This window comes from Monodelphis domestica, chromosome 8 (assembly GCF_027887165.1).
Source record: "Monodelphis domestica isolate mMonDom1 chromosome 8, mMonDom1.pri, whole genome shotgun sequence".
Classification (NCBI taxonomy): domain Eukaryota; kingdom Metazoa; phylum Chordata; class Mammalia; order Didelphimorphia; family Didelphidae; genus Monodelphis; species Monodelphis domestica.
The window spans coordinates 217,484,022-217,511,999 of NC_077234.1; the positions used below are offsets into that span (position 1 = coordinate 217,484,022).

Sequence of the window (27,978 nt, forward strand, 5' to 3'; positions counted from 1 at the left end):
CACGCCCAAAGGTGTTCCCTCTACCTTGCCACCCAATCTTAATTGTCTATACTTTGTGATGTGGTTACTACGTGCTTGGGAGTACGGCCCAAGCAGGACAGGAATAAATTCAGAGGCAAAACCATGAACTTCCTCTTGGCTTTTCTCCCCTTCCAATGGAGCTCCACTGGGCTCCTCAATGACTCTGTCTCTCTCTCCTCTTAACCTTCTCCTTCCCCGAGGCTGTAACCATCTCGGTCTGCATTTCCTACCTTAATCTCCTCCTCCGCCTCATGTTCCTTTGTACTCATACTCTCCTATCAAAGGGAGTATCATAGGGATTGCCTGCCCTATCCAACCGCTGACTTGTCCCTGTCTTTCATTTCCACCCTGGTTCTCGGTTCCTACCTCTCCTCGGGTCCCATCACCAAGGTGAGCCCCTTCCCTTCTGGGACCCTGCTGGTCAGGGAAGTCCATTAAGGAAAACCCCACATTAAAAAAAAATTTTTTCCCTCAAGAAAGTAAACTTAGTATTTAAGTAATTACTAGATATTCTCTATAAACAAAAGACAAATTCTAGAGGCATGCAAAAGTGAAAATAATGAATGGAAAAGAAAGAAATTTCTAAGTCAAAGTAATGAATGAATTGGGAGAAAAGAAACAAAAGACTAGAAGGATAGAAAGGGAAACAGATAGTTGGATACATGACATAAATACTGCCTACTATAATATTCTTCATCCCTTTGAAACAAACACTCCACTTTACCACTTGGGATAGATAGATAGATAGATAGATAGATAGATAGATAGATAGATAGATAGATAGATAGATAGTGAGCCAAAAGATCATGAGACTATTCTTAAAAAAAAAAAAGACAAGATAAGACAAGACAAGACATTTTCAAAGGAAATTTCTTCTCTTCTTTTCCATAAAATTATGAGGTCAAAATGGAATGTGCTACCTTAAAAGGCAATAAATTTCTTATTACTTAATATAACCATGGGGCCATAGATCTGAACTCAGAGGATAACAGGTTGAGAGAGAAGTAGAAAGAGGTTCCCAGGTCATCTAGTCCAACTCCTTCATTCTACAGATGAAGAAAATCAAGCGAGAGAAAAGAAACAACTTGCACGAAGTCACAAGAGTGCTACATACATAGTTTTCACTTTAAATCCCAATACCTTTCCATGACATTCCAACAGAGAAGGTGGACTTTGTAGAAAGGATTCATACCTAGTGTAGAGACTAAATTAGATGACCAAGTTTCAATGATCTAAAGCTATAAGAAACTAGAGGGAAAATATGTATCTCCAAATAGTTCCTAGGCTACCCTTCACTAATATGTACTTCAATTGTACCCCTCACTGCAGCAAAGCCATCCTTTTAGTCATCTATACATTATTCCTATAATTTCCCTAAATTATGCTAAAAATAATAGTGATACCTCAAATAACAAAGCCAGCCTGTACATAGAACATGATTAGGAAATGTCAGGTCCTTTAGCACTGGGTCACCTTAAGCAGTGTCTACTATGAAGGCAGAAGTGGAATTCTCTCAAAAGCAGGTGAGAGCCCAGGCCTGGCTTAGGGAAAGAATATTTTCCTATGGCTTACATAACCAAGGTCACCTATAGTAGGAATGAGAGAAGAGCCTGGCAGGCTTACACCACTCACGACACTGCACAGTTGATAGTCCTAAGAAAAGCTTGAGGTCCCTCTAAGTGTGTGAAAAGAAAATCCAAGGATCCGCAGTCTTACTTTCTCCAGAATGGAAGGAAATAGTGTCCCACCTATAAATAGGGAGTTTGGATTCTAGGACATTCTTACTGAACCAGTAACTTTTATTTCTAATAATAGAGTTTCTGAAAACCACACACAAGGGACACAATCTCCAGAGAAAAGGGACAGTGTGGGATGGGTTTTGATTGTGGATATTTCATTATTAAACTAAGCAACCATATTCCTTTGCAAAATACTATTTCTCATTTCTCTTCTTTCTTGTCTTCCCATTCCATCTTTCCTCTGACAAGAAAAGAAGAAAGAAGAAATTATAAAACGGGTTAAAAAATTGCTGGTAAGCACATGTAAAAGTGTTCTACATCTCTTATAATCAGAGAGATGCAAATCAAAACAACTCTGAGGTATCACCTCACACTGAGCAGATTGGCTAACATGACAGCTATGGAAAGTAACGAATGCTGGAGGGGATGAGGCAAGGTAGGGACACTAATCCATTGTTGGTGGAGTTGTGAATTAATCCAACCATTCTGGAGGGCAATTTGGAACTATGCCCAAAGGGCGATAAAAGACTGTCTGCCCTTTGATCCTGCCATAGCACTGCTGGGTTTGTGTCCCAAAGAGATAATAAGGAAAAAGACTTGTACAAGAATATTCATAGCTGCGCTCTTTGTGGTGGCCAAAAATTGGAAAATGAGGGGATGCCCTTCAATTGGGGAATGGCTGAACAAATTGTGGTATATGTTGGTGATGGAATACTATTGTGCTCAAAGGAATAATAAAGTGGAGGAATTCCATGGAGTCTGGAACAACCTCCAGGAAGTGATGCAGAACGAAAGGAGCAGAACCGGGAAATCATTATACACAGAGACTGATACACTGGTACAATCAAAGGTAATGGACTTCTCCATTAGTGGCGATGCAATGTCCCTGAACAATCTGCAGGGATCTAAAAAACACTATCCACAAGCAGAGGATAAACTGTGGGAGTAAAAACACCGAGGAAAAGCAACTGCTTGACTACAGGGGCTGGGAGGAAATAACTGAGGAGAGACTCTAAATGAACACTCTAATGTAAATACCAACAACATGGAAATGGGTTCGAGTCAAGAACACATGTGATACCCAATGGAATCATGCGTCAGCTATGGGAGAGGTGGTGGGAGGGTTGGGGGGAGGAAAAGAAAATTATTTTTGTTTCCAATGAATAATGTTTGGAAATGACCAAATAAAATAATGTTAAAAAAAATTGCTGGGCTTCTATTCTTCTAGTCTTCCCTTCTGCCTAATATTTTGAGGCCTCTGTTTCTGTAGCACTATATGAGACACTAAGTAGTCAGAAAATTCAATTAGACATTCATATAATATCAGCTGTTTTACTAGTTTTATCATCTAGGGACCACCAGCTTAAACAAAAAGTTGCTCAGTTCTAAGCAATCACACTTCTTACATATATATTTTAGTATATATACATACATGTATATATATCTATATATGCACATTAAATAATATTTTGGTTTGACTTGTTTGGGAAGTGAAATCCCTTTACCAATGAAGATCGACACTTAGTTTGCAACTAAAAATATTAAGAGTTGTCTGGGGACAACACACACACTATCTTTGAGGCAAAACCAGTTGTCTATCCATTACACCAAATAACTGATCATCAAATGAGATTATGTAAAAATATTTTGAAAGCCTATCCGGGATCCAAAGCTTTACAGCCAATCTGGTATCATGGTTCGGGATATCAGATTCAACTCCCTAACTTTATAGATGAGGAAATAGACAAAGATGACTGTAAATGATCAACATTATATAAGCAATGAGTTGCAGCAGCAAAATTTGAGCTTCTGATTCCAAAAAAGGTATTCTTTGTGCTACAGTACACTAAGTCTGCTGATTATTCTACACATATATACAACAAAACTTCAATCATTCAAACTAATTAGTGAAAAGTTGTAATAATTTTGATGAATTCAAAAATGAACTTTAAACTCAAAGACAATCAAAGCCAAAATAAACTTAATCGCTAATAAAACAACTAGGCCAAACCACAATTAAAGGATTGTTAAACTACAATAGAGAACTCTATCAAATATGTCAGAATGCTGTCAATGTACTTTTTACTTTTGCAAATACCACATAATTACAGTAATAACACACAACTACTCTAGAAAGCAAATCTTCCTACTTAGAAAATGCTAAGTTTGGTACTTTATATACTTTAAAGCAAGACTACATTCCCCTAAAAGTATAGTATATCATGAGATGGAGTGTGGAGGTGAGGAGAATTAAGTGCTTTACAATTATTATCTCATTTGATCCTCATGACAACTCCAGAAGGTAGGTGCTATTATAATCCCCATTTTACAGTTCAAGAAACTGGGACTGACAGAGATTAAATGATTTACCCAGAATCATCCATATTTGAACTCAGGTCTTCCCAAGTCTAGGCTCACTCTGCCACCTAAATTACTTAAAACAGGACAGCTTGGCTTTAGACAACATTTCTGATCTTGAAAATGTCAAAACCTCTTTGTGCTTGAGTTTCCATATCATAAAATGAAAATGTAAAACTAAATTATCTCAGGTCTGTTCCAGCTCTAAATTCTAAAATACTATAAATATGGCTATTAGCCTTTTCATTGATTCAGACTGAACTTCCCTCCAAATTATGCAGTTTTACTTCTCTATGGGAAACCCTGTACATTGATTATCAGGAGAGAAAGAAGGAAGGAAAGAAGGAAGGAGGGAGGGAGAGAGGGAGGGAGGGAGGGAGGAAAGGAGGAAGGGAGGAAGGGAGGAAGGGAGGAAGGGAGGAAGGGAGGAAGGGAGGAAGGGAGGAAGGGAGGAAGGAAGGAAGGAAGGAAGGAAGGAAGGAAGGAAGGAAGGAAGGAAGGAAGGAAGGAAGGAAGGAAGGAAGGAAGGAAGGAAGGAAGGAAGGAAGGAAGGAAGGAAGGAAGGAAGGAAGGAAAGAAGAGAAAGAAAAGAAAGAAAAGAAAGTCACCAAACAACAACAACAAAAAAAAGACAGCCATTTAGCCTCTGGCCCCTTTTGTTTCCTCAGCTACAAAATTAGGATCTTGTGATAGATCTGTATCAAATTCTGCCAGCCAAAACACCAGAGTGTGGCCTGAGCCAGATTAAAACATAATTGGGGAAATTATTTAACAAAATAAGTAAAAATACAATACAACATAGATAATGTTAATGTGTGATTTTTTAAATCAATATGCAGTGCATTAAGAGATAATTTCTGTTTGACACCAATGGCCTAGATGACTTCTCAGGGCCCTTCCAGTTTTATATGATCCTAAAATTGTAGTTTAGTTAATGGCTTTGCCATTTTCCCCTGTCAACTCATTGTCCTCCATCATGAAAACTTTTATTTAGCCACACAACAGGTTTGTTCCCATAAACATATATTCTCCTAAATTAGTTCCAATTCCACCACTTGACTTCCTGGCTCCATTATATAGGCCACAATCCTTTATAATGTTTACCTCAATTCATTTGCAAATCCTTTGAAGGCAAATTTAGAGGGGCCTTGGGTCATCCAGTCCAAAATTTTCATTTTAAAGATGAGGAAACTGAGGCTTCGAAAGTGACTTTGCCATAAACTGTCAGTAAGTAGCAAAACCAAGAGTCAAATCAAAATCCATCAAAAGTTTTTCCTAACTATACCAGGATATCTCCCCCAAACCCAATTTAAGCATTTTCAAACTCTTCTACTCACTCTGCCAATCATCTAGTCCGAATTTTGTTCAGCCCTGACTGGGGTGGGAGATTGCAAGTCTTTTTCAGTTTTTTATATATTATGATCCTTCCCAAATTCCACAGCGTAGCCAAACTGACCTTTTTGCTGTTTCTCACCCAAAACACTCCAACCTCTGTCCAGGTGCCTCTGATCACATCACCCCCCTTCCTGGAAGGCACTGCCTCCTCTTTTTCCAGTCTTAGAATCTCCCTGGTTCCCTCAAAATTTAGCTCAGGTACCACCTTGTACATGAAAACTTTTCCTCATGGCTGGTGCCCTCTCCACCAAATATTACCAAATATATACTTTGTATATAATTAAATATGTGCATATCTCTTTAGATAGAGCTTAGGTTTCTTGACTGATGACTGGGACTGCTTTATTTCTGTCTTGGTATTCCCAGGATGTGATACATAGTAGTCATTCAATAAAATCTTGACTGACCCACTCTAAATTTTTAACCATTTGCCACCCCCAGCCAGGAATGAAAGTGAACTGAAGAGTAAACAAAATATTTACTACAAAAGAAGTGATTCTCTACTGGTGAGATATTTAGGAGCAAAAAGACTCTCCTGAGACCTCTCAAAAATCACATACAATTTTCCTACTTATAGAATTGTCCATAAGCAATATCAAATCCTCACATATGGAAAAGCAAAGTGATATGATGCATTTTTAAAGGAAAAAAACATTTTCAGTCAAAATTAAAAGTAAAGAATCTCTAGAGCATAATTTAATAGTATTAAAAATTTATTGAAGATTAAGGTGAAATCCATAACTTGGTTTGAAAAATACACAACTTGAAACATGGTGAATAGAATAAAGGAACTGGCCTGGTATCAAAACCCTAATATTCTTATGGGTGCTATTATTTTCCCCCACCACCCTTTTAAGTATTCTGAAGCTAAGGAAGAGGCAGCTTTCATTCTGTTCTCAACTATTTTTGTGTGTACATAGCACAAGTTAGCAACCATGCAGAGAAATCAACCAATAAACATTTATTAAGTGCCTACTATGTGCTGGGGTTACAAAAAGCAGTAAAAGGCAGTCCCTATCCTCAAGGAGCTTACAATCTAATGGGAGAGACATCATAAAAACAAATATATAACAAGCAAGCTCTATACAGGATAAATGGGGGGGGGGGGGGTCAACAGGGAAGGCACTGGAACTAAGAGGGGTTGGGGAAGGCTTTTTTGTAGAAAATAGGTTTTTAGTAGGGTCTTAGAAGATACCAGAAAGGTCAGCAGTAGGCACAGAGAAGGGAAAATGTTCCTGGCACAGGGACAAAAGAATGCCCAGAGGATATCTTGTTCATACAACAGCCAAGAAGCTAGTATCACTGGACTGAAGAGTACATGTTGGAGAGTCAGGTGTAAGAAGACTGGAGCTAGGTTATAAAGGGCTTTGAATGCCTATATAGGTATTTGTGTGTGTGTGTGTATGTGTGTGAGATTGATAATTGTATACATATGCACATGTAATAGTTTTAGCTGTAGCTCACAAATACTAAAGGAACAGCCTGATAGAAATTTTATGTTCTAAGTGAGAAGACATAGGAATGGAGAATGAGATGTCAAAGAAGAGTTATAACCTTTTCTAACCTTAGTGCTATATTTAGTTCCTTTAGTAATTCTACCTTCTAGCCTGGCTGACTAATGAAGTAGAAAGAAAATAAAAAACAAAAAAATTTACCACTGGCAGATCTGTGTGACCAGCTGTGCCAAGGTAAACTGTAGTTTCAATATTAGGATGAATGTGATCTCATCAATGTGGGCATTTCCTTCAATAGTTATGGAGCAAGTCAATTGAACTTTCTTCTTCTGTGATTTTCTCATCTATGTTTTCTACGCTGGGAGTGGGGGGGTTTGGTGGTCCTGGGAAGAGTGAGATGTTGTACAGGGCACAAGAGAGGACAAACCAATATGTGAAGGATCTTCCACTTAAATCTCATGACACCACACATATAGTACACATACAGACTGATCAGTTATCCTTCACATTATAATCAATGCACCTATTTTCCAAACACACAAGTCATGATATTTTTATGCCGTTTCCTTTCTATAAGTCTTCTTTGTGACAATAATTCTCAAAAATCAAATTAACAAGTACTGATTATAGGCTTTTATGTCCAGCAGATATGCAAAATATAAATGATTCAGTGCAATAGCTAGCCTCAAGAATTTTCCAATCTCCGTGGGAAAGGACATAATTGGAGCATAACAGTATGGTACAGCAGAAAGAGTAGAGAATCTGAATTCAGATGTTCAAATCCCACGTCAAATATTCAATCTCTGTATGATATTGGGCAAGGCATTCAATTCAAGCTCCCTAGACTTCAATTCCCTCATCTGTAAAATTAGGAGAATGTACTCTAGGGTAGAGATCCCAAAACTATGATCTAATAGGAATAGGCAATAACAGATATATGATTTCATTAGGAAAGGGATCTCCCAGATAAGAAAACGCTATCTATCAAAGCAGATCCCCACTCTCCAAAACTTGTAGTCTTCAAACAGTTCAGTGAGAGAAGTGTTTTGCCCAGGGTCACAGCCAGTATGTGTTAAAAGGTAAACTTCAACTCATAGCATACTTTATCTTGTTTCTGTTGTTCCCTCTTTCATATTTCTCTTCCAGGAAATGCCTGTTTGCCTATACAAATTCCAAAGATACTTTAAGACCTATCAAAAATTCTATCTATGTGCTTCATTAAATCTACCCTTAGGAGGACAGATGTGAGAAAAAACACTAGAGATGGAATCAGTTTATATCTCCACACTCACACCAGCCATTTGTTAGAATTTGTCTATCCATTATACATGCTGTCTCTGATCCTTTGAACAATATGAAATGAATACTAAATCATGGTATACCAGGAAAAAAATACAATAGGAATCCATAGAAAAAGAGAACCAATAAAGACCAAAATTAATAACTCACTTATATAGTATTTCAAAATTTACAGATATGCAGTTTGGTACAGTGAATAGAGAACGATCTTGGAACTAGGAATATCTGATTTCAAGTGCATACTGACACAGCTTAACTCTGGCAAGTCACTCAATCTCACAATGCCTTAGGTAACTCTCTAAGACTATAAATTATCTAAGGAGATTAGTTTCACTAAAGTAAATTTTCATGTTGGAGAACTGGATAGCAGACTTCAAAGACCATTAACAAACTGGAATATGTATAAAGGAGAGTGACTAAATTGGTAAGAGGACTAGAAACTTGTGCCATAGAGGCAATATAGAGAACTGGGGATGATTAACATGTAGAAAAGACTCAGAGAGGACATCTTCAAGGATCTAAAAACTTGTCACGGGGAAGCTGGATTTGAGTTATTTTGCTTAGGCCCAGAGGGAAAAACTAAGAGCAATGTGTACAAAGACAGAATGTGGCTCAATAGAAGTATATATTTCCTAACAAATTAGCACTATCCAAAATTTAAATGGACTCCAGGTCCTAGGTTCAAATCTGACCTCAGACACTTCCCAGCTGTGTGACCCTGGGCAAGTCACTTGACCCCCATTGCCTAGCCCTTACCACTCTTCTGCCTTGGAGTCAATACACAGTATTGATTCCAAGAAGGAAGGTATGGGTTTAAAAAAAAAAAAGATTATGGGCTCTCCAGGAATGGAGAGCTATAAAAGAGGGGTGGATGATTATTTGCCACAGATTATGGAGAAAAGATTCCTCAATATGGGTTGGAATAAATCACTATCAGTCTCTGGTGGGTTTTTTTGGTTGTTGTTTTCTGGATTCCTGCAATCTGTGTCCTCTAATAGTTCTTCTATAATTTACATTAGGAGTCATTCTGCTCAACCTCATAATGCAGCTAACTTTCTGAAACAGTATTTAAGGGAGTTTATAATTTTAGATCAGATATAGTTGATGGTGATTCATCATTTCACTTAAGTGTGTCTTATGTGCCCAAAATATATTTAACAGGAAAAGTTTTAAATAAGCAAGAAGGAAACATTTGAAAGAGGAAATTGGTTTAGGAAACACTGTTTTCCTAGACAAAAAAAAAAAGCCAAATGACATTTTACTTTTACATAGTTGTATATGTGAACATTTCAGATTCTCTTTTAGGCCTTGTTATGTGTATAGTCATTCTCTAACCTTCACCTCCAATAACTGCCAAGATTCTGGGCAAGATTCTCCTAAATCATTAACCATCATATCAAGATTAGTCCAGGGTGTTTTTTTTTAAGTGTCTGAAAGAACCTGTGCTATTCAATATAATTCAACACCTATTTATCAGGACTAAGGAATACAAAACAAAAATCAAAAATCTTTAACCACAAGGAGTATATGTTCTACTGGGTAGAAACTACATGTATACAGTCTAGATAAGCATATATTGAAAGGTGGAGGGGAATGTAGCCCAAGAGATAGCCTTCCTGTTCCAAAGGGTTCTAAACACAAACCCCTTCCTCGAGTACATTCCTGACTTACTCCTGTTCTAGACCACATGACTGTATATCATGGACAGAATACATTACCTTTGCAACCCATATCACTCTGGTTCAGACTCAGTGCACCCTAAACCAGCACAATGAAAAGGGCAGTGGATAGTAAAAAGTATATTGAAGCAGGTATTAAGAGACGGATTCTGATCTTGGCTCTGTTACCAAGTATGCTGCTGGGCTCATCATGTCACATCACTGTGTATATTTCCTTATATGTAAAATAAAGAGTGGGAGTTAGATGATTCTGAAGATTCCTTGCAGCTTTAATATCTTTGATACTCCTTCAAATAGCCACTCAAAAGACCTTCATTGGCATGTATTGTAGTCTCTACATCTCTGAGTTCTCTCAGGTATTAACTGCTAACAAGAGGTCATTTCTACCCATCCATACTCCTTACTCTCACAAAAGCATTCAAATCTAAAGGGCTGTCTTGTTCATGCACCCAAATTATCATTCATATTTTCAATCAGCTTTAGTGAAAACAAACAGAAGGTAAAAATATGAGCTGCCACTAGGAGTAGTTTTCAAATAAATGTAACTTTTTACTGTTATCATATCTTTCAGCCTAGTCTATACCTTCTAAGCTAATTTATAATTTTGCTCTATAGAAGGGTAGTTTAGTGATACTTGCCCAGATTCTGCTATTAACTAGCTTGTGTGTCTCTGGGCAAGTCACAACCTCTCTGTGCATTTCAGATTCCTCCTCTGTAAAATGAAAGCACTAGATAAGATGATCTCTAAGATCCCCACCAACTTGAAAACCCTACCATTCAATATTGCAAGATTAGTTTGAAAAAAGAGTAGATACCAACAAAAAAATTACTTTATCCCAGGACTTTTCTATCAATCTCTTGGCCCAAACTCCCTTATCAATGAATGGGCACTATGAGTGATACAATAAACTTGTGAGTTTGGAATTAGTATATTTTCATAGCTTAGAATACTTTCAAAGGTTCAAAATCTTATTTGAAAAAAATGAACTCGGGATTGCTACACTTCAAAAGCTGCTGGGTCACCTTAATGTAGTAAACAAACCAGAGCACAAACAAAATAGAAAAACCAAATAAGAAAACAAGATGAAGGAAGTCCATGAAATGTTGGTCGATACGTAATTCCCCCTTCAAAAAAAGGGTGTGACACCTGGCACTTTCAGACTAGCATTTTAAAAACTTACAAGCTTCTCGTGTCTTCACCATAGCACGATGGGGCTTAGGGAAAATGCTGAAACATATACCTTAATTATTTAATATGTACATGTCCTTTACTAGCCGAGCTAACAGTTAATTACACAACAAAGGTCCTCAGAGAGTTTTGTCAAAAGGCAGAACAAAATAAAACAAATTCAAGTTTATTGAAAGCTGACAATTTATATAGTACCAAGAAACAAACTGAATTCGAAGAGAAATAGAAGAAGCCAGAAAGCAAGAACTGTAGGTCAAGCAAGAAATGCTCGGCTGGTCGAAGGAAAGTGTGGGTTGATGGAAGGAGTCCTCCAACTCCAGGGTGACCAAAGCCTTTGCATTGGTCTCGAAACACCAACAACCTCTGCCTCTCTTCATTGCAGCCATACCCAAGGGAAGAGCAGGGTGGCAAAGCCCCAAGCCGAAGACACACACACACAGAGGTAAGTGAGGTGTGCTCGCGGCTAGATGTCTGGCTGCACACCATTAAGTGAAACTACCTAGGGAGCGACGACAAGGGGCGGCTGCCACGGGCTTGACTGTTCCACAAACACTGAGTGCCTTTGTTTGAATTAAACGCCCAACCCCGGGGGGGTGGGGGGGGTGGAAGAATCAGCTTAAAGACACCGGGTGCATCGCGCTCCTAACCCAACGGCTCACCCCTCCCATCCCCGACCTCCCGCAAGCTCCCCAAAGAGAAACTCACCCACGGTAGCCAGAGTATCGAAGTCCTGAAGCTTGTAAGCTGGAAGCTCGGGCGAAGGAGCTGGAGAGCCCGGGCCCACCGCGGGGCTCGAGGAATGGGCGGGCTCCGAATCCCCCGACCCCGAGGACCCCGGAGGAGCCGGAGGAGGGGGAGGGGGAGGGGGAGGAGGAGGAGGATTCCCTTCGCTGCCCCCATTTCCTGCCCCGACCTTGGCCGCTTTCGCCGCGCACCCAGCAGCCTCCATGGGTGGTAGGATGGGGAAAGTCAGAAAACACAAGCCAGAAGCCGGGTCCTCCTGCTTTTCCTCCTCCTCCTCCTCCTCGTCCTCCCTCCTCCCTCCTGGTGCCTCTCAGCACATCTGGGGGAAGGGTGGGAAGAGGGATGATGGAGGGGGCGCGGCTGATTTTCCGCCCCCCCGCCGGCCCGGCACGGCGGGGGAGGGGAGATGCGTGCACACAACACACACACACACTCAAACACACATAAACTTTCTATTTCTCTCTAGCTTTCTGAAACCTAGCCTCGGTGCACTTTCTCGGGAATTTTTTATCAGCAGCCCTCTGCCATGGACTGAGGGCAGCCTAGTAGGAGCCGTAGCATCCGCGCTGCTGGCCGGGGCTTCCGCAGGTTGCATCTCGTCCCATTGCTCCGAGGCTTATTCCTTATTCCCACCCCGCCCTACACAACTCTTGCCCAGTCCCGGGCTGCCGACCAGCCAGCTAACAGCGGCCGCAGTGAACAAAAGGATAGGGCCAAGCGCCCGGGCGGGCTCTTCTTAATTAAATAGCTAAGAGTGGAGAAAGCAGTTGGAGTCTGGTTTCTTAGAGAAGGAAGAGGAGGAGGAGGAGGAGGAGGTAATAGCTAGAAGTCCCGGGGGAGGAGGAGAAGGAGGAGGCGCGGGCGGCGCAGGCGGTCGTGCAGCTGCTGCAGCAGCAGGAGGTGAGGTGAATCTTGGGCGGCTGGGACACAATCACCGGGACCACGTTCTTAATTCACTTCAGGACTTCCCCATGCAAACCCCACTGCCTTCCCGTGTCAGAAGGAATCCCCGAGCTCCGGAGATCACGAGCGAAGGGAGGGCCGGGCAGGGAGAGAGTTATATTCCCTTTTACCCTTGAGCTTTTCTTTTCTTTCTTTTTTTTTCCTCAGTCTCTCAGCTCCTCCCTAGGGGCAGTCTTTTAATTGAGGCGACTTTGCTTTCTTTAAATATTGGGAATTTGGGGGGTGGAGTGAAGTACTGGGGGGAAAGACAGTTTCTTTTGAGTAAAGTACTGTAGACAACTTCCTCAACCACACTAAGAAACTACCGGTTTCACAGACCCAGCGTAGGTTTCCCCCGGTCAGAACCAAATTCAAAAGACAAGCACGTCCCAGACAACAAGGAAGGGGTTGTGAGTTCTGAGAGACGGCGATGGTGGCCAATAGAAAGGAACACTCTGTTCCCTCCCTTTATGACTCTGTTTCACAATTGGTTTTCCAGTCCCAGGGAGGAGAGGGAGAAAGGGATAATATCAGCCAATTGAAAGACGAGGGCTGGCCCGGGGAAGGGGTGTGGTCTGTCACTCCCCAGATCCTAGAGCCCCGTACTGCCCGGTTTTGTTAGCTGGTTTGTTTGAAGACTCCCTCTTTCAAATTCAGCTGGGGAAGCACAACCTTTTTGTCCCGCTAGCCAAAGTTCTCTCTTGAAGCCCCTGGAATTTTGAAGGAGGGCGCCGGAGATGGAGAATGAATGCTGTGTAGAGGAGGAAATAAAGAAGAGTAAAACAGTAACCCCAAAAGGAGGTTAAAGGAGAGAGGATCCCCAAATCTTCTATCTCACCTTTGCAACTGTCATCACTTAGGCTTGGAAGGTCAGATCACCCAGGGGAAAAATCATTCCTTGAGTGATTTAGGGCTTTATCACCCCTGCTGCTATACTGGATAAAATAAAGTAATTTTCTGTTTCTGGCCACATTTTAGAAAGCATATCATTTCTTTGTTCTAATGCAGGAATTCTTAACCTGGATTGTAGGGACCCAAAAGGGTAGTCTATGAACTTATATTTCCATTGACCTCCAGGTGAAATTTCGCATTTCCTCCAATTTTTTTTTATTATTCGTAAAAAGGGTTCTTAGACTTCACCAGACTTGTCCATAACACATAAAAACATTAAGAAATCCTGACTGGAGCACCTCTTCCATTTCTTTGAGATAGGAATATTCTGCTTAACAGTATTTAACTAGATATTATGAAAGACTCGTATATGATAAATATAGAGAGTATAATGTATATTGGCTTTACAAAGATAGATAGTATAAATGTATATATGTATATATAAAAATTTATATGTATTGTATACACATTCATGAATGTAGTTTAAATGATGAGGATTTGGCTAATCCAATCAAGTAATTCCTGATGGGCAACCACAGAATTACTTTTTTTTCCCTTTGTTTTTTGGATGGCAGCTGTATTGTTAAGGAGCAACAACTTTGGCAATACACAAAAAATGGACACTACTGATTCATTACATTATCTAGGCTAGGAAATACTTAGGTTCCTTAAACCTATACTTGAGGCCCATAATTGAGCTGTGCATCTCAAATTCCAATGTGTGGGTGGATCTTTATATTAGTTCCTAGTCTGGTTTTTCCTGTGAGTGAAAGACTGAGGCAAAAGTAGATAAGGGATACTTTCAACAATTGTATTATCCTTTTTCAGGATCAGTACACACCCACCTAAAGCTGCTTGGTTTGGAATAAATGTTGTTTTACTCTGTATAAATTCAAATCATCTATAAATTGGATATGTGGTTGCTATGTTTTTATTAAGGTTTTATATTTAACAGATGCCTTTAACCTTTGGAAGTATTGAATTGTACTATATATGGGAAGATGGGAAGACACTACAAAGAAAACTTCATATTTGAGTGTATCCTTTGCCTAAAAGGAATTTTTTCCCATTTAATCTTCCGTCCTTTATCCAGGATTGTACCCTGTAAGATTATCCCACAGTATCTTTACAAAGAAGCCTTCATCCTGAAGAATCAAGAAGTATTTTTGATGTCCACATTATATTTTTTAAATCCCTATAAATAAACAGCTTTTATGATGTCTAAATAGTTATTGCAGAGTGGAAAAAATGATTAAATATGTAATAACAGAAGCCTGGGTGCTTATTGTTAACTTTGTTATATCACCTTTTTTTGTGGTGGCAAAGATTTGGAAATTGAGAGGTGTCAATTTGGAATATAGAAACCCCAAGTTTGTAGCAACTTGAGATCTAAAGACCCCCAAGTTTGACTTTGTCACCTGTGAGTTTATCCTTCAGGGGAATCCTAGACTCACTAGGCCTTAAAGTACTTGGTAGTCTCAGTTAGGTGGGGCTAATTGACCTAATCAGATGTTAAGTACCCTTTTGTCCTGGTAGTTTCTCCTTTTTCCAGGTAGCTCAGCACTTGGCTATGTATAAAATATTCTCTAACTCCCTAAAACAATAGACAGCCAACTGTCACCTGCCAACTGCCAACAGCCCCTTGCCAGAGAGCCAGACCTCCTACTCTCTAGAGATCCTAGAGGCAAAAAGCCTCCTTCCCTTTATCTCCTCCAGAAAGCCAAGCCTTTTGTGTCCATTGTAAAGCATCAGCTTCTCCCTGATAATACTGTCTTGTATTTCTCATTTCTTTGTAGCCATTATAAAGTCAGCCAGCCATACTCACCTGTCCCCTGTTTCCCCAAGAGGTATACAAGTTCCCCAAATTCTATGATACTTCAGAGCATCTCCACTAAGGTCCCAAGGAGACTGTTGACCAAAGTGCCAGGGCCTTCGGCTCTGTGTGGTTTGGGGTGCATGACTATGGAGACCTGTGAATCTTAAAATTTCTCAAACTTGTGAATCTTAAAAATTCTCAGACTCCAGAAGATTTGATTAAGCTAAACCCATTTTAAACAATGAAGGTACTTGATCAGGAATGTGAGAACTCTAACATTACTCCACCCATACTTAGGCATACTTTAGGGGAAGATAAAGTTGTGAACTCCTTACTGAACAATGAAAAGTATTTAACCCATACTTAAAGTAAAGCTAAAACCCTTAAGCTGGGTCTATTTTTAGATCTAATACAAAAAGGTGCTAAGTACCTATGAAGGTCAAATTAATCACTAAAAGTTCAAGCAAGCTTAGCAAGAGGTGTGAGGTTTTAGTCTACTCAGGTGTGAACTAAGAATGGTTAGTCCTGTAGAAAAACATCTACTGTGATTGGTAGAGGTGAAAACTTAGGGGAGGTGACATAGGAGAAAATTCTCTTTAAAAGGAGGTCAGAAAGGCCTTGGAAAGTTAATTCAGCTATGGAGCTGAATTGGAGACTGGTCTCTGTCTCCGTGGCTAAAAGGGAATTCAGCTTTGGTAGCTCGGACTAGTTGGAGTAGCTGGGTCTCTCCGAACACTAGAATCTTGCTTGGGACAAATCTTGTGGTGAATTGATAAAAGACTGACTGATCTTTCTCTTAAGGCTTAGGCCTAGGCTGGCCTAGCCCTTTTCTCATTATTTCCTCTTACTCTCTCTTTCCCTTGCCTTAATTCTTTATTTGTATTAATTAAAATCTCCATAAACCCAGCTGACTTGGGTATATTTAATATTTGGGAATTTTCCCATGGCGACCACTATATTTTTTATTTGAAACCATATTTTCGCGGTCACAATTCAAGACAACCACTCTTTTATCTGTAACAGACCTAAATATTGAGCACTATCCCTCTCATGATTGAAGACTTGGTTTTTCTGACTATTTAATAGTTCTGTGTTTTTTTCCAAGTTAACAGGGAGTACCCATCAGTTGGGGAATGGCTGAACAAATTGTGATATATGATTGTGATGAAATACTATTGTACCATGTAAGTAAGGGTTAAATGTAGGAATTTGACAACATGAGGAGAGCAGTTTAATTTATAAGTACAGATGGAAAGATAGAAAAGAGAGATTATTAATCTTACACCCTATAAATCTACCTAAACTAGTCTCACTAATAAATAATTCCTAATAACTACCTAAAAATTCCTAATACTTCTCTGTCTTCTCAGGACAGGTTCTTCTGCCTGGCACAGCAGGCCTAATCTACTCTACTCTATGTATAAAATATTCTCTAACTCCCTAAAACAATAGACAGCCAACTGTCACCTGCCAACTGCCAACAGCCCCTTGCCAGAGAGCCAGACCTCCTACTCTCTAGAGATCCTAGAGGCAAAAAGCCTCCTTCCCTTTATCTCCTCCAGAAAGCCTTTCCTACTTCCTCTCCTTCATGTCCTGGTCTCTTTGGTAAGGGAATCTTCAGCTCTGGTTCACTGTTCTCTGAACCTGTCAGTTCTCTGATCCACTAAGAAACCCTGCCCTCTCCCCTCTTAAACTAGACAGAGGGAGAGATTAAGAAAATTCCTTTAACAACCATAAGAAAGGATGAACATGTAACAGTCTTAAAAGAAACAAACAAACAAAAAAAAAACTTGTAGAGAACTACACAGATAGTGAACCATAAAATGAATAAAACCAGAAACTTATAACCAGCCACAGAATAAATGCTTGAAAAATAAACTGTGACAGTTACCTTCAGAAAGTGAACAAAAAGGTGAAACATGAAAAACAATTTATATGAACATATTGACCTCCCTGATGATATCTTTTGTGATGTGGTAGAGTAAGGAAGGTATGGAGAGGCCAGAACACCTAAGGACAGAATTTATTATGTAGAGATGTAAAAAGGTGAGCCAAACAGATAGGAGATTTGTGATTTCATTTCTCTAGTGCTTTATCTTTGAATATGAAAATACTTATTTTGTCTGATTTTATAAAATTTGGAATAACAATTTTAAAAAACTGACCTTAGACTTTTGGGGGCCTTTATTCCTCTAAGTGTAAAACATAAAACAAAATCTATTTTATATGTCACTAGGTATAAGAAAACATAATTTAAAAGTTTTCTCAATGAATTCTATTACATCTTTTTTGGCTTTACCACAGACTAAAAATAATAGAATTTGGAAATGTTTTCCTGCTTTTTCATATTGTCTCACACTTTAGCATGTTCTACAAATAAATCTGCAAACATTTCTTAAATGTCTCGTGTTCAGAGTACTATACTAGATACTAAAGGAGATGCAAAGTTTAGATAAAACATGATCTCTGCCCACATCAGTTGGTTTAATTAAATTTTTATTGGGTGCCTACTGTCTCCAAGAGCTGCATTTTAGTAAGAGGATAAGGTGCATACACAGATAAATGTAATGAATGTTATGTGCATTGGACAGAAGAGAATAAAGTACCAACTAAAGTTGGGTTAAAGACTGGGTAGGAATTCAGTTGGTGAAGAAGAATGAGCAATGATATTGCAGACAGGGGGCAAGGAGACAAGAAAGAACATGCTATGGCATATTCCACATAATCTATTTTGAATGCAGGGAAGAGTTCATAGCAAAGAGTAGCATAATAAAATCCTAGAACGGTAAGATAGAGCTATATTTTATGAAGCTTTGAATGCCAGTCAAAAGCACAGGAATTTTACTAGATAGGAAACATTGAGCCTTTAAAGATCTTTTCAAGAAAAAGAGTGACTTGACAAGATCAGTGACTAAGGATAAAACCAGTGCTTGATTATCCCCTTGAGTGGGTAATAAGATGGGGTAATTAGGTGGGATAATTAAAATGGATATTAGGCAGCTAGGTGGTTCAGTGGCTAAAGTGCTAGGCCTGGAATGGGGAAGATCTAAATTCAAATCCAGTCTCAGTTGCTAGCTATTCCACCCTGAGCAAGTCATTTCCCCTCTTTGCCTCAATTTCCTCATCTATAAAACGATGTAGAGAAGAAAATGGCAAACCATTCCAGCATATTTGCCAAGAAAATCCCCAATGGGATCATAAAGAGTTGGGGGCGGAGGGTGGCAGAGTTAGTTGACTCAGTGGATTGAGAGTCATGCCCAGAGACAGGAGGTCCTCGATTCAAATCTGGCCCTGGACACTTTCTAGCTCAGGACACACCCTGAGCTGGTCACTTACCCCTAGCCCTTACCTCTTTTCTCCTTTGGAACCAATGCACTGTATGGATTCTAAAATGGAAGGTAGAGGGGTGTTTTTTTAAAGCCAGATGCAACTGAACAACAATAAGAACAATAAGTAGGGACTGTGTTGGAGCTGGTACAGTTGCCAAGGATAGATTGGATGCAGTGCTGGGAGAGTCCACTACTAACTGGTTCTTCCTTGAGCATTGGAAGAGAAGAGATGTGTCCTGAGTATTTTCATTCTGTGCTATTTCTTGTGAAAAGAACTCTCATCTCCTTCAAGAGTTCTATTTTTGGGCCTTCATTTCTCTCCAATTCAAATGTATCCCTCAGACACAGATGCATAGTAAGATTTGAATAATCATTAAGCATGGAGCCCTTGAATTCCAGATCTGGAAGGAACTTCAAGCACCATCTAATTTCAGATTTATACTTTAAGTCTGTCAGTCAGTCAACAATCATTTATTAAGCTCCTACTGTGTTCTACACCCTAGGGAGATTAAAAAAAAAAAGGTAAAAACTGTCCTTCTTCTCAAGGGTCCAAATTATAATGATCAAAACGCTGTAAATAACCAGGTACATGCAAGGCACATACAGAGAAGGTACAAAGTCAGGATCAATTATAAAAAAAAATTATATGACTAAATTTCCATTTTTAAAGATGCAGGAATAGAAAATGTGTTATTCTTTTTTAAACACATCTTACTTCCTTTTGACAAACTTAAGCTTTCTTGCTGCAATTTAAGTAAATTTCAAAATTTTGTCTTTAGCAGAAAGAGAAGCTTTTAGATTCCTTCTTTTAGTAAACTAATTCTCATTCTTTAAAATTAAATCAAATTTAAAGCTGGAAAGAACTCTAAAGAATATTTGGTTCAAAATCCAAATTTTCCAAGAAGGGAAAATTACCAAAGATGTGGAAAGACTTGCCTAAGAACACATTGTAGATGACAAATTCAAGATTCAAATCCTAGATTTCTGACTCCAAATCTAATAATCTTTCCACAGTACTGCAATACCTTTAAATTTTCAATTTGTTCTAAATTTCCTCTCACTTTTATTCAGAAGTGATGTTTCTCAAAAATTAAATATCATACTTTAGTACATAATGTGTCACCAAAGAATTAACTTTTCAGTTTTTTAATTTGCATATTTTTGTTGGGATATACGAATTTCATTTTGATTTATTCATGTTGACGTATATGCAGCTCATGGTCAACTAGAAATCTCAAGTAGTATTTCATACTGATAAAACCAAAATTATAGCTCTTCCATAAGTTCCAAAAAAGTGTTTATTTTCATAATTAAAATAACCATAATCTAAATAATCAGAAGGTGAGTAGCTAAATCTTAGTATTATAATTACTATCATGATCAAAAATACATAGTGTCCTCATACACGTATATAGTATCCTGTGTCCTTACATAGATATTAGAAAAGAGAAACTCCTTAAAATATAACTTTACCTGTGAATTGATAAGGACATAATTATATTCTGGTCATAAGAGGAATGGAATTTCTTTCTCATTAATTTATACAAGACAAAAATACACTCGCATGCTTTTGGACTTAATTGTGTTAGCTAACTCTCCAATCCCATGAGAATATGTCTTGTACTCTTTGTAAATAATGTCTGTATGCGCGCGCGCGCGCGTGTGTGTGTGTGTGTGTGTGTGTGTGTGTGTGTGTGTGTGTGTGTGTGTGTGTGTTTGTGTGTGTGTTTTGGTGAACAAGAAGGAGGTTTTGTTGTGAAGTTGGCTCACCCGAGAAAACATCTGAATCAAATAGAGATCTGAATGGGGGGAAATAAGACTTGCATAATGTTCACCAATCATCCTTCCTTAATAAAAATACCAACTGGGGGCAGATGAGTAGCTCAGTGGATTGAGAGCCAGGCCTAGAGATGGGAGGTCCTAGGTTCAAATCTGGTCTCAGACACTTCCTAGCTGTGTGACCCTGGGCAAGTCACTTAATCCCCATTGCCTAGCCCTTACCACTCTTCTGCCTTGGAACCAATATCTTCCAAGATGGAAGGTAAGGATTTTAAAAATAAATAAATAAAAATAAAAATACCAAGTGAGCTAGCTACATAAAAGTTCAAAAACATGTTTAAAAAATCAGTAACTCATTAATTTAATTACAGCCCTTATATTGAGTGATCAACTAGTGACTTTCTAAAATTGTTTCAGATTCATGCATTTGGGGCTGACCTAGAGTAGTGTCTGAGTATGTAAAGAGAAGGGAACATATATGCGATTGTAGAGTTAAAAACTAGAATTGGCAACCGATCAATGTGGATTGAGTGGGACTGATGAGTCAAGAATGACCTCAAGGTTATCAAAGTAGATAACTGGAAGGATGGTAGTTCACTTGAAGAGTTCAAGGTTTGGGGGAAAAAAATAATCCCTCCCACAGGAACCTGAGCCAACTTGTTTATTCTTAATTACTGAAACCTGTTCTCCAAGTGGTACCAAGTAGCAAGTCCATATCCTCCAGAGGACAAATCAAAGGTCTTAATCAGTGGTTCACTATGCAGTAAACTCATCAGTTTGATGGAAGACAACTTGTGATTACTGCCCAGGATGCAGTGGATGACCTTAGCTATTTTGACATCTAACCTTGCTCCAGGTACTCCACAGTGCCTGCTTCAGCTCCCTCCATGGCCATTGGAGCAAATTTTTCTCATCATTTCACCAGGGAAAGTGTAGATATCCCTATAATTCACTAATGGATTTTTGTCCTATTGGTTTCTCTTAGCCTGGTTTAGCCCATCTACTGCCTGGGTATGGCCACTGTGAATGCAGTAGCTTCTTGGAGCCACAGGTGAGAGATTAGTACTAGGTGGACACCAGAGAAGGATGAGCAGCCCTGAAAATCTCTCATGGTAGAGATGTTAATCCTCCTTGAACACCCATACACCTCATCCTTCCCAGCCTCCCCCTACCCTACGTAAGTGGTCAATTTAAGCCCACAGAGGACCAAACAACCTTTCAATATAATAGTAGTAGTACACTATCTGTTCATTTTCTCATTGAATCCAAAGTCCACCGCTTATTCTTTTTATTTCTTATTTTTCCCATAATTCCATGCACAAGATTAGGTATATTTCCAACTCAGCTTTTTTCTGATATATTAGTGTTTCTTGTTGAGGACTTTATCTCTTCCTACCTACTGATTACTTTTTTTTTTAAACCCTTACCTTCCATCTTGGAATCAACACTGTGTATTGGTTCCAAGGCAGAAGAGTGGTAAGGGCTAGGCAATGGGGGTTAAGTGACTTGCCCAGGGTCACAAAGCTGGGAAGTGTCTGAGGTCAGATTTGAACCCAGGACCTCCAGTCTCTAGGTCTGGATCTCAATCTACTGAGCTACCCAGCTACCCAGCTGCCCCCCGCCCCCGACTTCTTAACTAGTCTTCCTGCCTTCAAGCAGATAGGTGACCAAATCTAAAATACCTTTCCCTATCTAGTTAAGATAGAACTGTGAGGATCAAATAAGATATTTATAAAGCACTTAGCACAGTGTCTGGCATGTAGAAAGCACCAGATAAATGCTAATTTCCTCCCATCTATCCCCTTTGCAATCCATCCTATTTTAATTCAGACCATTACCCAAATAAGTATAATGCATTGTTAGATTAAATTACTCCTCAAAAACTTTTAATAGTTCCCCATTACATACCCCAAATGTATAAAACTTGATCCTGATATTCAAAGCCCTCCAAATTTGTCTTTAATCTACCTTTTCAGCCTTATCTTATACTTCTTCCCTTTCCTAAGTCTACATTGTAGTCAAACTGGATTATTCTCTTTATCCTGTTCTTACCCTCCTCTGTCTTGTCTCCTTGTCTGCTCACTTCCAACTCAGCTGCTACCTTCTCCATGAAGGCTTCCTTGACCTCCCATCCCCCAAAGGAAAATGATCTCTCCTTCCTCAAATTTCCCATCTGTTGCAGAGACCTCACCACTATATTTCTCTTACTTGCGTTGTCAGTCCCTTGTTGATATCTTTATTCTCTGTTACAGTGTAAGTTCCTATCTATCACTATCTACATACTACCTGTCTTTTAATCCCCAGAATCTTCTTGAGTGCTTCAAATGTTAGATTTGGCTCCTAAACTCTAATTTGATCAGCACTCCACCTTAGATACTGACAAACACAATGATAATGGCTTTGGTCTTGACAGAACTATTAACTGTTCCATTTAAGTGCCATACCAATTTCTTCTTAGATTACTTTGCTATGAATAATGTATGAATGAACTTCAAAACCTAGCATATATTATTTTTTCCAATTTGTTTCTACAATTACCCATATTTTATTGTTTGTATTACTGCCTCTAGACCTCCAGCTCTTTTCAAACTCCTTTCAATCAGGGTAAAAAGCATTTATTTAGCACTTACTATAAGCCAGATACTGTAAGAACATCCTCCCTGCCTTCAAAGAGCTCACATTCTAATGGAAGAGACAATATTTAAGTAATTATACACATTATATATATACCATATATGTACATATATGGTAGACACACACACAGACACACACACACATATATATATAGTATAAATGGAAGATAACCTCAAAGAGATGGCACTAACACTGAGGGAAATCCCCAAAAGGCTTCCTGCAGTAAATGAGATTTAAGCTGATTTCTTGAAGGAAGCCAGAGAGCAAAGGAAAGATGGAAGAGCATTCCAGCTATGGAGGGAAGACAGTAAAAATGGCACAAGGTCAGGAGATAGAACGTTGTGCCTGAGGAACAGTGAATAGTAGTCCAGGGTAGCTGGACGACTGAGTAAATAGAGAGAAACTATTAAAAGAATGGAAAGGGAAGAGAAGACCAATCTGTGAAAGCTTTAAATATCAAACAAAGGACTTTATATTTGTTCCTGAAGTTAATATAGAGCACCTGGAATTTATTGGGTAGGAGAGTAATGTGGTCTGACTTGAATTTTAAGGTAATCATTTTGACTGTTAAGTGAGGTGAAGAATGGGTTGAAAGTTTTGAGGCAAGAAGACCAAGAAGACTCTCTCAGTAGTTCAGTGATCAAGCAGGTAGACCATGGTAGACACAATGTGAATGGGGGGAAAACACATACATACATACATACATACATGCATACATACACCCAAATACATACATATATACATACATAGTCATGTAGGTAGGAAAAGACAACATGAAAACAGATTGAGAAATGTGTTCTGAGTTGGAGTGAAAAGATAACTAAGAGGTAGTCCCACAATATCTCTGAGAAGTTTCCCCATCTCTAAAATGGGACCATTGACACTTATACTATTTCAAAGAGCTATAGTGATCATCAAAGGAGATAATATAGGTAAAGTATTTTATAAAACCTTCTAAATAAAAGGCTATCATTATTCACATATTCATATTCGTTCTCTCTCCTAGTAATCATTCCCAATCGCATCTTTCCTTTAAAATTCTACTCAGTGTCTAATGCTAAGTTGTACATTTTTTCTTTTAATAAACATCTGTTGAGTTTTTGTGTTCATTGTGCTTACTTGAAATTCTAGGCATTGACATATATACATGAACTGAATAAATTCATATATTCCACACTTTTAAAAGAATTAATCAAAGTCTCCTGCCCCACCTCCCAATAAAAGCTAGTACTTGTCAGTGTCTGGTTAGGTCAGTTGGCTAGAACAAGGGTAATAATTAAACCAAGTTCATGCATTTAATCCCATTATGAACCACCGAGCTTTGGTTTGTTCCATAAAGGTATCCCCATCCAATTAGCTATCTTACACAAATGTGCTATTGGTCACAAGAGAAAATTAGACAAGAGGTTATGAAAGAATAAATTAAAATTCATAATTTCTGATGCAAAAAAGCAAACACAAATGCATGCCCTTATTGATTAATGATCTAGTAATTACTTCATGCCACCTATGTGTATATGACAACCAAATGTACATGACATTATTGATTGCTTTTATTTAACTTTGTTCAATAGACATTTATTAAATACCTACTAAATATATCATACTGTGTTATTTTGGGGGAAGAGAGACAAAATTTAGATATGACATGTAGCCAATCTCATGGATCCTGTATAGAAGAGAAAGTTAATATGCTTAGAAAACTAGTGCATGATAAGTGCATTGGAAAAGAGGATTTTTAAAAAGTGTTATGTTATACCTGAGTGTGAATGTTGTTACAGAGAGAAGGTGGTAGGATTTGCTATATCTAAACAATAACTGCAATCTAAAATAATTATCTCAAATACAAATTTTAGGCAAGTTGAACAAATAACTGAACAATGATTTTTTATTCTTACTATCATTCTTTTTACATACGTCAGTCATGCTCAAGTAATCAATTTCAGCAATTTATGGTCTCTGGATGCTGTGGAGTTAAAGATCTCCCAGCACTTTTATTTTTATGGCCTCTTAGGTATAATTAGACAAGCTCAAGTGGGATGAAAAATTATGGGCTGTGTGCAACTCTCACACCACTAATGACTATTTGTTTATTTTTAGAATTTACAAGAACATTCTCATTGGAGAAATGCCTCAAGATGCAAAAGAGAAAGAAAATACACAAACATAAACAGAGAAAAAGCCAGGCTAGGTTCAAACCACTAAGTGCCAAAGGCCATCAAGTTATGTCGATGACATTGTAGAAAATGGTTGACCCACTCAGAAGACCAATTTCCTTAAGATATACTGGAGAAAGCTCTGGTTCATCATAGGACCTAGTCTAGAATCTCAGATGTAGTACTTTCTAGCTATATGAGTGTAGGCAAAACATTTAATTTCTCTCAACCTCAATTTCTTCATCTTTAAAATGGACCTAATAATAGTCATCTTCCCTATCTCATAGGGTTAGTATAAGTACCTTCTGATTTAGAACTGGAAGAGATTGTGATGATTATCTTATCTAGCTTCCTCATTCTAAAAATGAGGGGAAGGGGATAAGCATTTATTAGGTATCAGCTAGTCAGATATGCTAAATTCTTCACACATATATATCATTTGATTCTCACAACAAATCTGTGAGGTAGGTGCTTTTATGATCCCCATTTTACAGTTGAGAAAACTGAGACAGATAACAATTAAATGACTTACCCAGGATCACATAGCTAGGGCCTGAGATCACATTTGAACTCAGGGCTTCCTGACTCCAGGTTCAGCTCTATCCATTGTACCACTGTTAATTTTGGGGTTTGTTCAGTTGTATATTGAAGATATAATAGCCTATTACTAGGCTATAAACAGATTTAATTGTTGGGAGTTGATGGTTGACAGTTTCATTGACCAATCGTTGAAAAGTCTTGACTAGAAAAATCTACTATAAAAACCTATTTATTATATTTACTTCTATAGGAGAAGTGATAGGAAAAGGAAATTGGAGATATTGAAATAGGAAATTTAGGAATTATAATTCCCTAACTTTAAAATTATCTAAACTAAACCAACCCCCAAATCTATCCTGTCAGGGATTTTCTTCACGATCACTAAAAGTGATCCTTCTTATTCTACTCTATCTAAATCCCCAAATATCTTTCTATCCTACACTAAATATAACCTTGTAATCAGAGAAGAATCAGATTTCTTTTCCTGCTGCTCAGTCAGATGAAAAAAGCAGCCTTTAGAATGTTCACAAACTTTCTCCACTCAGACAGCTCTCTCTTTTCTGACACCTATTGGGCTCAGCTCCAGTACTGTACCCAATATAATCCTTGGCCTCTTGGTCTGCTAGGATGGTCTCAAGAGATGAATTCACCAGAAATTTCTCTCAACTCCCAGAGCAGCCTCCTTGAACAACCTTCCTTATTCAGGATCATTCAAAGTGTAAGTCCATTGGTCCAAATGTCTTTCCCAAAGCTCTTTGAGAAAATTCTCTTCCCCTGAGTCATCTTTGAGATTCCATTCTGGCTTAAAGAAATCCAACCCACTCAACTCTATCCATCAATCAACAACAATATCCTATTTCCTAATTAATTCTTAATTAACTAACAAATATTCTTCTATACCACCTTACTACCTTATGTGAAAGAAAAAAAGAGAGATTAATTGGATTTGCCCAAAACCAGTGAGTAGTAAAACCAGAATTTTAGCCCAAGTTCTCTGATTCCAAATCCAATTCCTTTTCCCTACATCTTTTAAAGATACTGTCTATAAAATTGATTGCAAACTATTATTTTTAAATAATAGTCATTCTTATTAACTTGCTCTACTTCCTTTTGTTATTGCTCCAGCATGCCCTCAATAATAGCTATCTCATTATTCACATTTAAAAAAAAAAGACCTGATCATTTAATTCTCAGTGATGAGGGAAAAAATCACAAAACCACTAGAGACCTATAGTCCACTGAGATCTCCAGTTAACTTATCAGATAAGCATCTGTGTTCTGTACCCGCAGAAGCTTTCAGATGTGGAGGTCTCTCATTATGAGAAGTATGGGTGCTTTAGATATTGAGTAAACAGCTTTCAATGAAGAATGAAGAATAAAAACTATCAATAATCATGAAAAAAATGTCTAAATTACTCTTGATTAGAGAAATGAAAATTAAAATAATGCTGAGGCACCACCTATCAGATTGGCCAATGAGGGGATGTGGCAAAATTGTGAACTGAACCAACCATTCTGGAGGGCAATTTGAAACAATTACCAAAGGACTATAAAACAGAACATACCCTTTGATCCAGTAATACTGTTAGATCTGTATCCTAAAGAGAAAAAAAAAAGGGGAGGGGTACTTTCTTGTACAAAAATATTTATACCTGCTCTTTTTGTGGTGTCAAAGAATTGAACATTGAAGAGAGATGCAACAACTGGGGAATGGTTGAACACATTGTGGTATATCATTATGATGGAATATTATTGTGCTATAGAAATGATGAATGAGATGATTTCAGAAAAAGCTGGAAAGATCTACATGAAATGATGAAGAGTGAAATAAACACAACCAAGAGAACATCATGCACAATAACAGCAGTATTGTACAAAGATTATCTGTGAAAGACATAGCTACTCTCAGGAATACAATGATCCAAGACAATTCTGAAGAACATAAGACAAAGAATGCTATCCACCTTTAGAGGAAGAACTGTTTGGAGTAGGAGTACAGATCAAAACATACAA

The 27,978-nt window shown here is 38.4% G+C and overlaps 1 protein-coding gene and 1 long non-coding RNA gene across 6 annotated transcripts in view; one reads left to right on the forward strand and one right to left on the reverse strand.

Moving 5' to 3' along the window:
* The window catches only part of PRKX (protein kinase cAMP-dependent X-linked catalytic subunit), a 197,740-nt gene extending 185,073 nt beyond the window's left edge, over window positions 1–12,667 (reverse strand). For 3 of the 5 annotated variants that reach the window (XM_056807225.1, XM_056807224.1, XM_056807227.1), the window contains exon 1: window positions 11,840–12,667. In XM_056807225.1, the coding sequence (XP_056663203.1) occupies window positions 11,840–12,083 (244 nt within the window). In that variant the 5' untranslated portion in view covers window positions 12,084–12,667. The remainder of the gene's footprint in view (window positions 1–11,839) is intronic. The other 2 variants (XM_056807228.1, XM_007500965.3) reach the window with 2 other exon arrangements.
* Window positions 12,668–12,677: 10 nt separating this feature from the next.
* LOC103099613 (uncharacterized) lies at window positions 12,678–14,937 on the forward strand. The gene is made up of 2 exons (XR_008913953.1): window positions 12,678–12,778; window positions 14,667–14,937. It is a non-coding gene; the product is annotated as an uncharacterized LOC103099613 (long non-coding RNA).
* Window positions 14,938–27,978: the final 13,041 nt, after the last annotated feature.